The sequence below is a fragment of the Eumetopias jubatus genome, unplaced genomic scaffold (assembly GCF_037043125.1).
Source record: "Eumetopias jubatus isolate StellerSeaLion01/CBP00866 unplaced genomic scaffold, mEumJub1_p1.0 scaffold_15, whole genome shotgun sequence".
NCBI lineage: Eukaryota > Metazoa > Chordata > Mammalia > Carnivora > Otariidae > Eumetopias > Eumetopias jubatus.
The window spans coordinates 8,467,592-8,480,113 of NW_028274821.1; the positions used below are offsets into that span (position 1 = coordinate 8,467,592).

Consider the following 12,522-nt stretch of genomic DNA (forward strand, 5'->3'; position numbering starts at 1 on the left):
AAAAGAAGGAGCATGGCCAAGTATGTTCTGGCACTAAAAGCTTCTGCCCGGAAATGACCCAGCTCACTTCTGTTCCTGTTTAATGGGTCAAAGGAAGTCACATGGCTGAGCCTGAGCCCGGGTGAGTGGATAAATGTAATCCTCCCGTGTGCTCAGCTCAAGAGAAATGGCATTTGGGAACAACTCTAGTAACTCCCACAGGCCCAGACAAAATTGACTTCCATCGGCTTTATGTGCTGCTCTGGGCCACCTCCTGAGTCCCTGAGAAGTTCTTGAAAATGAGCTCTGTCTCGGCTTCTGGTCATTCACTTACATGTGTCAATTCAGCAAGTGCTTATTGAGATCTCACTAGGTGCCAGGTATGGTGCTGGTGCTTACACAGGCCCAAAAAGTAAGTTTTGAAAGTCTACCCTTGAAGAGCTCATAGTCTATTTAGGGGAATGCAAAGGAAAAAAAAAAAAAGAGAGAGAAAAAGAAAATAATGGCAGTGCCATACCAAACAGTTCTGCGTGATCAGCACAATGGAAAACTTGAGAAATGCTCTGACTGCCACAGGGTGAAAGAAGTTAGGGCTTTGGAGGCACCATAAATGCAAATAAGGTACGACCTTCTTTGAAAATCTTTAGAGCACTCACTAACATAAGTCTCCCCTCAGCAAGGGACGAGTAATATCACCTTTTAATTGTGAAACACTTTAAAACGTTCACAAAGAACTGTCATCTATGTTCTCCTCCACTCCGATGCGCGCAAGAACCTTGCAAGGTTGGTGGGAGAGGTTTTGTCACCCATCGACAGATGACGAAACCAAGATTCAGAGGATTTAAGTGACTTTCCAAGTTAGCATCTAGATTTTGTGTGCCTTTCCCACTCTTCTTTCTGCAGGGGGTAGAAACCACGGCCACGTCAGCGTGATGCTTGCTGCGGGCCCGTGGGAGGTTCAGTGGCCTCTCTGAAAAGTCAATGAACTGTGACAATGACCTTCCTAGCCTGGATGCGCCCCCTTGTGATCCACGTCTCTGTTGGGCGGCCCGAGCAGCCTTTCCCTTCTAAGCAGCAGCGTAGGGGGGCTGCCCGGTTCCTGCTCTGACTTCTAGGAGGACGGGTGTCGCCTGGGCCCTGCCTCTTCTTCCTCTCAGGGCTCACACCCCGCTCCGGATGCTGCCCACCCCCCGGGAAGTTCCGGGTCACTGCAGAGCAGTGATGTGATTCTTGCTGAGCTTTGTCAAGAAGCCACATGGTCAAATGTGTGGCCTCACTCAGGCAGGAATCACACACGGAGAGAACCCTGCTGCCGGAGCCGGAGTGCTTAAGAGAGAAAGAGAATATTCTGGGAATGTTCTGGCTGATCTCATGAAGGTGTCTTGTATGCCTGTCAACAACAACAAAAATAATTCCAAGTGTTTCTGCTCGCTCTCTCTTTTTTCTTTCCTTGCAGAGTAGAAATCCCCTTTGTGTTTCAACTGACGCAGTCTGGCCTTGTCCACGGCCTGGCATTCTGGTTTGACGTGGCCTTTGTCGGATCTCTGTAGGTATCACCCCCCATCTGGGCCTCCTCTGGCCCCGTGCCATAATGCTTACTTCTCTAGGTTTCAAGAAAATAAAGCACTGATGCGAACACAGCTTTGAAATTTTAGGGCCAAGTCGAAACGAGACTGTTTTCCATAGTGTCAGATCAGCCCTGGCTAAAATACTGTGAAACCTCTGAAGGCAATTGGATTGGGATTTGAAGGAAGGAGAGGGGATCCGGGCTGCATCAGCCCCTCTTGGTCTTTTCCAGAATAGGTGGTGGGAAGAACCCCAAGCTCTCGCCTTAGCTTCCATGGCATCGTCCTCGTTATAGAACCTCCTGTGTGTGGGTGTGCCCAGAAACATACCTTCCCCCACTCTGGTTCACACCTTCAGCTTCTCAGACTAGAGCCCTTCTTTAATGACAGGCAGGCATGGACTACTAATGCTAACGGCCACGTTGGGTGACCTCTTCATCATGTACTCCTTCCCCCTCCTGAAAAGATTTGAAAGTTTAAGGGAAAAGAGGAGAAAGACCACCTACAAATTGGCTCTCAGTGCCTGGCGTTCCTTGTAAGGGCTGCGCCATTCCCGGGACCCCCCAGATCTCTGCTGTCCTCCTGACTCCCCTCCTCTCTTGCCAGGCTTTCTCGTGCTGTCCGACGAGTAAAGACAGTTGCTCTGGGTCCCATGACCAGGCAAAAGGAAATCTTTTGCAGTACACTCTCCTCTACTCCTTATAGAAACATCCAGGCTTGTCATTGCTTCTGTAGAGGGAGAAGGGCCCTTGGGTCTGTGATAAGGCTCAGGGAGCTTGGGGGGCTCAGGGAGGAGGAGATCCCTGGCAGCCTCGACTGGGCTGACAATCAGAGAGAAAGAAAATGATGTACGAGTCATTCCTACAGCACAGAAGCGTATTTGTCCAAGGGATCCATGCATTTGTTTCTCCGACTTTCCCCCAGTGAATTTGTTCCTGCAGGAGCAAGGGAGATAAGCTTGAAGTGGCTTGCTCCAGGGGAGAATTTCTTTGAAGTTAAATGCTTTATCTTAAAAAGCTATAAAAAATTTGTCTTCTACTGCATAATATGCCTGAGGATATTTTGATCTAGAAGTGGTTTATATTACTTAGCGGTTAAATTTTATCAGATATCCCCCCAAAATCTTCAAGTCAAAATGGACCCTCTAGGAGCACCTTACTCCATCCAAACCCGAAACACACCCTGAGCCCGGACAGGTGACCTTGGTGTTGGAGGCACATCCAGATGTTCCCACCTCCTCATATGAAAGGAAGAATATCTATTTAAACATACCCATGCAGGATGTCCGAGCTGGAAGGACCGTAGAGACCATCTGCCCCAGGGGCTTTTCTGGCTTCTAGAAGCCCCACCAGTTTCCCTGAACAGGTTGGCACGAGACAGTGAAGAGGCCAGACTCCCGACTTCTCGCCCTGACAGACGTTTTTCAAACAAATCATTTACCGGTTGAACTCTGTTACCTGTTGGGCTTCTAATGAACTTTGATTCGGAAGTGCGGATTGATTGAGTGGCCAAGTCCACGACTTGGAAGCCTGGCTCTCCAGCGGTCCTCTGCGTGACGTTGGGCAAGTCCTTTAACCTCTCAGGGCTTACCTCCCCGAGTCGTTGTAAAGACTTAGTGGGATAATATGCATGAAGCTCTTGGTGCAGCACCCAGCACATGGCAATGACCTAAATTGAGCTATCCTTTTCTTCAGATAGGTTCTTCAGAACCTATCCAGTTCCATGAGTTCAAAACCCCGGAAAGCAACTCTCAACCCAGGTCCCCAGGGCAGTCCGTTAAATTTGGGCCTGGAAACCTGATTGGCTCTTCACTCTTCTCTTGCCCCGCAGGGTAACCGTTTGGCTGTCAACAGCCCCAACTGAGCCTCTGACTCATTGGTATCAGGTGCGGTGCCTTCTTCACACTCCTCTCTTTGCCAAAGAAGGAGAGACCCTCTCAGGGAAAGTGCTGTTTGTAGCCAACAGACGGTAAGCAGGAGAGTACAGACGGGAGACCACCTCTGCATGCTGCTCAGTGATGGGGAAGGGGGTGCAGGAGGTGGGAGCCTTTCCAGCACCTCGACATGGACGGGGTGCTTTACAGAAGCCTCACTGACTTTGCCAGGTGCACTCAGCTATGGAGCCAGCCGGCAGACGTCCCCCCTGGGGCTCAGGGCGGCAGGGATGGGGAGCTTGGGATAACTCAAGGGCAGTGTTCTCCACCTGACCGCAGAGGGAGGAAGGGCATCCATCCGCTCATGGGAGCGCTTGCCAAAGGCTCAAATTATCAAGTGCTTTAAGTCCCACATCAGCTTCCTGGCCTTCCTTGCAGCTAGCCACACCCCCCCCCTCAAATTTAGCACAGCAACATCGATCTGTACCCAGGGGGACAAGCACTGCAGGATTGGCCGCTTACCTCTGGCAATGGGTTTCATGAGGCCTCGGCGGCGATTACTTTGATTTCTCTCATTTTTAAGATGCTCTGTTTTCTTTCACCTTGCTGGAGCTTCTCCTGGGTGAATCAGAGGAGAAAAGAATAGCAGAGTGGTTCAAGGACTCTCCGAATATTAAGGGTACTCAAAGGTCATCCCGCTCCACTTCCTTCCTTCCCTACCTCCCCCCTCCCTTTCTTGGGCTTGTGCTTGAATACTCCTGTGACAGAGAGCTCACCACCTCACATATCAACTCTTGCATTTCTGAGATCTCAGTTTTTTCCATTACAAAAACCTAACACGTTCACATGTACATTCAAAACTACAAAAGTGTCTAGAGTCCACACACGCTGCCACCCCTCACCCCACTCACCAGATGTGACCCCGTGCTCCATATCCTTTCAGGCGATTTTCTGTGTATGTACTAACCAAAAATCATCATGGGGTTTTTATTGCTGTTTTACAAGCAGACTAAACTAGCAGTCTCCAACTTAAGTTTTCACTTAGCAGTGAGTCCTGAATCTGTGCAGATAGATTGCTTTGTCATTTTAGTAGATGCATCAGAGGTGGATATACGACATGTCTTTTTTTAAAATTGCTGATTGATTGATACTTGAGTTGCTTCTGGTGTTTCCCTTTTTTGGCCATTACACAAAACTCTGCACTAAATATCCTTGAACAGGAAGTTCACACAGTGGCAAGAATATCTCTATGTGAGATCCCTGGAAATGGAAATGCTAGATCAAAGGTTATGTATATGTTGCACTTGGACAAATACTGCTTTTCTCAGTAGTTGCACCAACTTCCACTCACACTGCAGTGGACAGCCTTGTGCATTTCGGCACATCATTCCCTGCACTGCCCATTACAGGTCTTTATGGTTTTTGCCAGTCTGATAGATCCAGAAATCATTTTTAGAAGTTGCATCTGGTTGTTTGGTTTCTATCTCTTTACGACTAAGGTTAAGTAACTTTTCATACGGTCTTTGGTTATTGATGTCAGGTACTTAGACATCTCTGATGATTAAAAAGTGACTTTTTTTTTTAAAGATTTTATTTATTTATTTGACAGTGAGAGAGGGAACACAAGCAGGGGGAGAGGGAGAGGGAGAAGCAGGCTTCCCACCGAGCAGGGAGCCCGATGCGGGGCTCGATCCCAGGACCCTGAGATCATGACCTGAGCTGAAGACAGACGCTTAACGACTGAGCCACCCAGGCGCCCCTAAAAAGTGATTCGTGCTGTCAGTCCTATCTACCACTTGCTACTAACCGTACTCCTTTATCTTACTTCTGCTTCTGACGTCTGTTCCAACCTCCACACAGCAGTTGTGTAAATATTTGGAGAGTTCTTCCAAAATCCTCCCAGTCTTCCTCCGTTGGCTACCATCCTCAACTCCTCACTCCTATAAGAGTGATTTTTAAATTGTTTGAGATTCTAAGTCCGCCCCCTCTGGAAAGTTCATGGAACTTTTCTGGAAAGTGATTTACAAGAAGGACGTTCCTGTGGCATGAGAGACATGGCAGTGTTCACATGGTCTGTTTTCCTCGCCTCACACTCTCTCCCCTTCGGTGCTGCCGCAGAGGCATCCTGCTTCCTGCAAACATGGCTGCTCTGTGCACATCTAGGTGGATCTGCCGTGTTGCAGTTCTAGACACGTCTTTGCCCAGGAGCCTTGCCCGCCCCAATTCCTGCCCAAGATGCTACAAACAAGGACTAAAACTTGTGCATTTCAGAAAACTCTCCTCATCTTCAGGGCCTGTATTTTGGGGAGCATTCTCTTAGGTGGGCTGCCCCTGGGCTCTCTTGCTTCGCTTTGCACTTCTGTGCTTTTTCCCATGTGGCTTACAACCAATCTCAACTGCTTTTGTAGCCCTCATGCATAAGTTAGAGCGGGCGGATTTTATCTTTCTCCCGGTTGGACAGAAAAGGAGGCCTGTGGTCTGCAGTGTCTTTCTATCCTGCTTGTTTGGGGATGGCTTCCAGGAGCAAAGGTGGAAAATGCTGATTTTTTACCACGTTCATCCTGGAAGTTACCACTTTCTCCCTAAATCCTCATAAACCATCTATTTAATGACCAGTTCTACAGGAAAAAAAAAAAAAAAATTGCTCAGGGACAGTACCCAACATCAGCCTGCCGTTTGGACTTGCCTTTTCTGCTTAACATTCTTTTGCTTTCAAATATTTCTTTGTTAAGGTACCTTAGGGTATAATTAGGTGAGTGAATTTAAACCATCTTATTGTTTCATTACTTTTTTCTAACATATCTTGGGTTTCATCCTCATCAGTCGTATTTTTCTACCTTCCTCTCCTTCATTCCCCTAGTAGGGAAGAAGGAGGCAAACCATTCACATCACCTACCTGTGTTGTGACTCTCGGGCTCCTCCAGGCCTCCGTCCCTTTCTTAACGCACAGATGTATATTGCTAGTGTGTGTCTTTATGTGAGCTTCCTGGAAAGAAGGCCTGAGTCTTCTATGGGGTGTCCCTCCTCACTTCATATGCTTCCGAGTTTCAGCGGTGATGTGGGATGACCACTCGAATGAAGAAGTCATAACTGACAATCCTTCTCTTAGTAAGAATTTCATCTGGCACAACTGAAAGAAGATGCTAAGATATTATGGGCCCACAATACTTTGCAGCAAGAAGAAAAGGAGGGAGGTGGGAGGGAGGCAGTTCTTCATTATATTAGGCCAGCACCCTGGCGTAGTGAGAGAGGTCAGGTCTGGGAGTCTGATGCATCCTGGTTCTGTCCCATCTCCTCTGCATGTGGTTGGTGCTTGAGTGATCTTGGACAAGTTAATGAATTTCTCTAACAGCAAATTATAGTGATTGTGTCACCAGGTTTTGGCAGATATTAAAGGAGAGAACATAGCATGGTCATCAATACGCAGTAGGTCCACAGAAAATCTTATTTTTTCCTGCGTATTCTCTTTCTTTCTCATATTATATCTCATCAGAGTTCTTGCTTTAAAGTTCTTCTCTTCCTTGGTATTTTCTACAACCCTCAGCACTTCCTGAATTGTCAGTGTTTTGATGCTCTTTTCAGTAAGGTGCTACTTGTTTGTCCTGCCTTTGGAGAGGGTCACCCCCTTCCTTATTGTCAAACAGTCTTTTTAAGCTCTGGCCTCCTGGGAGAGCGTGTGCACCCACACACGTGTGGGCAGTGGCTGCCCTTTCCTTTCCCAGCCAGGGCCATTTATGATTGTATTGTTAGCATTTTCTTTTCCACAGACTCGCCATCATTCTGAGGCTGTCGTTCGTTTTGGTGCTTGGGACGATCAAACAGAACTCACCTTACTTAGGAACTTTATGAAATTTATATCCCTCCAGTTCACAGAAGTGGCGTCCATGAAGCTTTTTGGTCAAGCTTTTGGTACCTATGAGTAAAAACATTGATATTTGCGTCCTCCCAAGTATACTAGCATTTATCTCTTAATTATGTGAATATACTACAATAAGAAGAGAAAGCATAAGACGAGGTGCTCAATATAGAGATATATGTATATATACATATGTTTATACATTTATATACTATAGACACACGCATGCATAGACATGTCTCTGTGTATGTGTATATATATATGTATATATACACATACACATAGAAATTTATGTAGCATGTATCTCATAAGATACAAAAATAGAAATAAAAAGAATGAATGTAGAGGCGCCTGGGTGGCTCAGTCGGTTAAGCAGCTGCCTTTGGCCCAGGTCATGATTCCAGGGTCCTGGGATCAAGCCACTTCAGGCTCCCTGCTGAGCGGGGAGCCTTCTCCCTCTCCCACTCCCCCTGCTTGCACTCTCTCTCTCTCTAATAAAAAATTTAAAAAAAGAATGAATGTAAAAAAAAAAAAATATATATATATATATATACATAGGCTGATTTTGGGTCTAGCTCATCCATTTACCCTGGGCCAACATTTTTTAGAACATAACTTAAAACTTTTGGATCTCCGGGGCACCTGGGTGGCTCAGTCGTTAAGCGTCTGTCTTCGGCTCAGGTCATGATCCCAGGGTCCTGGGATCGAGCCCCACATCGGGCTCCCTGCTCCGCGGGGAGCCTGCTTCTCCCTCTCCCACTCCCCCGGCTCATGTTCCCTCTCTCACTGTGTATCTCACTGCCGAACAAGTAAAATCTAAAAAAAAAAAAAAAAAAAAAAAACTTTTGGATCTCTGTGAGGGTTTGCTGTACTCAGGTTTGCCAGGGAATTTGGTATACAGGGAGTTTGATGAGATTTGTTTTATGAAACTAGGAGAAATGCTGACCAAAGAGCTAAAGCTTCTGAAGCTCCAAATGCTGCTCCTAATGGTCATCACCGAACTGCTCCATCTTGTACTCAGCTTCACTTGGACCAAATACCTATATGTTTGGACAGCTGAATCAGAAGGAACTGTAGGGGAAGCTTTCATGCCTGATGAGGTGCAGTGAAGTAAGAGTATTTGCTGGCACAGCTTTACATGATGTTTCTTTGTTCTTCAGTGTTCCTCAGATTCTTCTAGCTCTGGCCCATGTGTCCATCACATGCTTGGTATTCACTCGGTCATGTTGGACCCCATAATCAGACTCTTACTGAACCATCCCACCTTAGCAAAACCTGAGGAACTAGGTGAGCCTCACATGTACCTTAACTCTTAGCTGGCGATTAGAATCCAGCATTTACCTAGTGAATTCGCTAGTGCTCAGTAGGTGTTAGGTGAACAACTGCGTTCGCATCCTAGGGCTGACAAAATTAAAAATCAGAGCTCCGTATTTTCTACCATACCCCAGTGTGTCATCCCTCACCCTCCCTGGGGCATGCCTAGTCAAACCCCGCTGAAGAAAACGGGGTGAGGTCTATACCACTGAAGTTCTATCTCCTTCCTTCACCATCAGTAAATCCTCAGTGACTTGGGCCATTTTCTCCCCAAGCTTCCTGCCACTTCTGTTTCTCCATCCCCTTCTTCCCTGGTGGTCAGCACTAAGCCTGTCCCTCTACTGTACTGTCTGCTTCCTCTAATAAGATGAAATTATCAGGAATTACCACATTCTCTAGAAAGACATGCCCTGCATATGTTGTTCTCAAGTTTCCAATCTCTGCCTAGTGACGAAAGAAACGTTGGTATACGAAGCAATGATTTTGCACTCAGTCCTTGAACTAAAGTATGTTCCGTGTATGTCACTTTCTCTGTAGATTTAAAATGACTAAGTCTGGGAAAGAACTAGGTTTTTGTGGGGCTTTTTTTTAAAGAATACACATTGCTACATAATTGGTTCAAAAGAATTAATAGTTAATTTAGGATCCTGTATACACAGTCTTGAAAGATTCTCCATTTTTTTTTAAAGATTTTATTTATTTATTTGACAGAGAGAGAGAGAGACAGCGAGAGAGGGAACACAAGCAGGGGGAGTGGGAGAGGGCGAAGCAGGCTTCCCGCGGAGCAGGGAGCCCGATGCGGGGCTCGATCCCAGGACCCCGGGATCATGACCTGAGCCGAAGGCAGACGCCTAACGACTGAGCCACCCAGGCGCCCCAAGATTCTCCACTGTTGGTTGCTTTACCAACGTTGCACATTAATTACGGAGTTTGGAGTTGGCCTCCTGGGTGTCGTGGTGCCAGGATGACACTGCTCCTGGGATAGAAGAGCACATGATTTTTCTGCAGACTTCGGGAAGGGCACGTTCTCCCCTGGTTAGAGGAATCACTATCAAAATAGCCTGCCTTAACCATCCTCCCCGTCACCCCCGCACGCACACGGAAGGGCTTTGAGGACAAATCTCAGCTCTCACTCACCGCGCTGAGCCATGACCTAACATGACATGAAGCTCTTTTTGCCTTCCATGAGGGAAGCTAGGACTCTGAGGAAGGGTCAAGGAGAGGAGTGGGTTGAGAGAAGTGAGTATAAAGTGACAGTGTTATCTAGCGTCCTGAAAAGAGCCTTGCTGAACACCCTGTGGCAGGAACTTACTGATCATTCTTCCCGACCACACCTGGGGCCACGCAGGTCTCCCTTGTGCCTTATATGCATCCGTGGACACACACATTTGCACAGACCTCGGGGTCCCCCATTTCTGCTTTAAGTCCTATATTAATTACTTCAAATATTATTAAGAAGGTGTCTTTCCTTTGGGAAGAATATGCAGGTGTGTCCCTCCCTGACTTACCTGTGAGGCTGATTTCTCAGCCTTTCCATGACCAGGGTTGCCCCTCTCCTGAGGAGCTTGGTGTCTCCATGTCTCGCTTTCTCTGCATCTACCTTCAAGTATCACAAACGCAGTGAACTACTGGATGTGGGTATCACGGAAGAAACATTTTACAACAGAGTAGTTTGGGGCTCAATTATAGGAGTTGAAACAGAATCAAAGGACATCGTTGATTTTTTTGTTTTAATTTTTATGTAGGCCTATCTTTCCCTCTTACTCTGCAATTGGCCCTGATAAAATCTAGAACTGGAGCTATGGGTTTCATAGGCTCTGACATTATATATACACCTTCCCAGGCCACTATTGGTAATGACAGGGTGGCCTTTGTATCCCTTAGTAATTTCTGGAATTTGAAACGGAAGCCAAACCGTCAAGGAAATTCAAATTAAAATAATCAATAATATGTTAACCCCAAACATTTAAAATATTAGGGATTGGAAGATGTGTAATGAAATTAGCACTTTTATACTTTGTAGGTGAGGAAGTAATTCAGTCCACTTTCTGGAAGACATCTTAGCAGTAGGTATTGGAACCTTAAATGTCTACGTGCTTTAGCTTGGTGAGTCTAACACTAAGAATTTATTACAAGGAAATAATCACTGATAGGACATAAAGATGTATTACAAGAATGTCCTTTACAGCAGAATTTCTGTCATAAAATTAGATTTTTGTTACTATAAGTAATAATATGTTATTACATGTTTATAATATGTTATAAAAATATAAATATTTGACAGTGGGGAATTATTAAATATACTGTGCTATACCCATATAATAATACTGAAAAGTACGTTGTCAAGAATTACAGGATGGGGCATCTGGGTGGCTCGGTCGGTTAAGCGTCTGCCTGTGGCTCAGGTCATGATCCCGGGGTCCTGGGATCCAACCCTGCATCTGGCTCCCTGCTTAGCGAGGAGTCTGCTTCTCCCTCTTCCTCTGCCCCTCCCCACCATTCATGCTCTCCCTCTTGCTTTCTCTCTCTCCCAAATAAATTTTTTTTAAAAAGGAATTAGAGGATAAATGCTTACTTATGTTAAATCAAATTAGGAAATATGAAGGAATACTTTAGATGATTTTATTAAAAATTTACATTTATAAAAAATGATACAAAAAATATGGTAAGAAAATACTCTATAGTAGAAGAATCTTTGTCCAGTGACGTTACGGATTATTTTATTTAATTTCTATTTTTCTTTATTTTTCTGTTCTACAGTGAATATGGAACACTTTATAATCTGAAGAAATATATATTTTTTAAAGATTTTACTTGTCAGAGAAGAGAAGCACAAGCAGGGGGAGTGGCAGGCAGAGCGAGCATATATATGACTAATAAAAATCCCATAAACATAATTCCTTCGTTTTAGTCATCAAGGATATGTCCTATTAGCTGTTCTTATCAGCCAATTCTCACTAGAATTACATGAGCCTTCATCTGGGGCCTCTTAAAATCAATCACATTTGTCAACTGTCAGTCTGAGATTTTAACTTACCCAGTCTTTGCACAATTAAGATTGTTTTGGTACCTCAATGGGTGACTCACGAAGTACCTCTGTTAACTAAAGCCATTTCTGGCATTGCTGTTGGTAAAACCAGAAACACCATTAACTTGGTAATTTTTTAGATCAAGAGATTATAACTGTCAAAGTCTTCTAACAAATAAATATTTAGTAGCATCCAGATAAACACATATGGCCATATATAAGATGGCACCCATGCGCTCTTAAAACCTTCATGAATTTGATAAGTTCTTGATAGATTTTGGAAACAAGCTGAGGGTTGCAGGAGCGGTGGGGGGTGGGAGGGAAGGGGTGGCTGGGTGATGGACACTGGGGAGGGTATGTGCAATGGTGAGCGCTGTGAATTGTGTAAGACCGATGAATCACAGACCTGTACCCCTGAAACAAATAATACATTAGGTTAACAAAAAAAAACAACTCATGAATTAGGTAGGTATGTGTAGAAAGCACCCTCAATGTATGTGAAGATAACTGGTCTTGTCAAATGATGGTTTTTTTGTTTTGTTTTCTGTCATCCAGACAGAGCTATGACATTCAGATTGTGGCGCTGGTAAACCAGACAGGCTTCAGATCGGGGAACATCCTTGATTTAAAGAATCCTTTCTTTAGGTAAGAAATGCTCTCATCCATTTCACACCCATGTATATAAAATCTCAACTGACCTCATGACCTGGTAAAGAGAGTCAGACTCATTCCATCTTTCCTATGAGGAGAAAAAGCATCCACTCTTCCTCTCTGAGGAGACTTGGATCTTGAGATGGAATTGAATGTTTTCTGTTCCATTAAATGGAATTCAATATGTACCAATCTGATCCTGGAACAGGGAGCACTGGAGAGTCCTGCAAAGTGAACTCTCATTCCACTTGAGCTC

The 12,522-nt window shown here is 45.1% G+C and overlaps 1 protein-coding gene across 1 annotated transcript in view; it reads left to right on the forward strand.

Annotated features, from left to right (window-relative positions):
* The window catches only part of LOC114219771 (histone-arginine methyltransferase CARM1-like), a 294,102-nt gene extending 281,838 nt beyond the window's left edge, over positions 1-12,264 (forward strand). Inside the window, exons 10-12 of the mRNA XM_088018780.1 lie at positions 1,436-1,525; positions 3,375-3,512; positions 12,171-12,264. Coding sequence (XP_087874906.1) covers positions 1,436-1,525; positions 3,375-3,512; positions 12,171-12,264 — 322 coding nt within the window. The remainder of the gene's footprint in view (positions 1-1,435; positions 1,526-3,374; positions 3,513-12,170) is intronic.
* Positions 12,265-12,522: the final 258 nt, after the last annotated feature.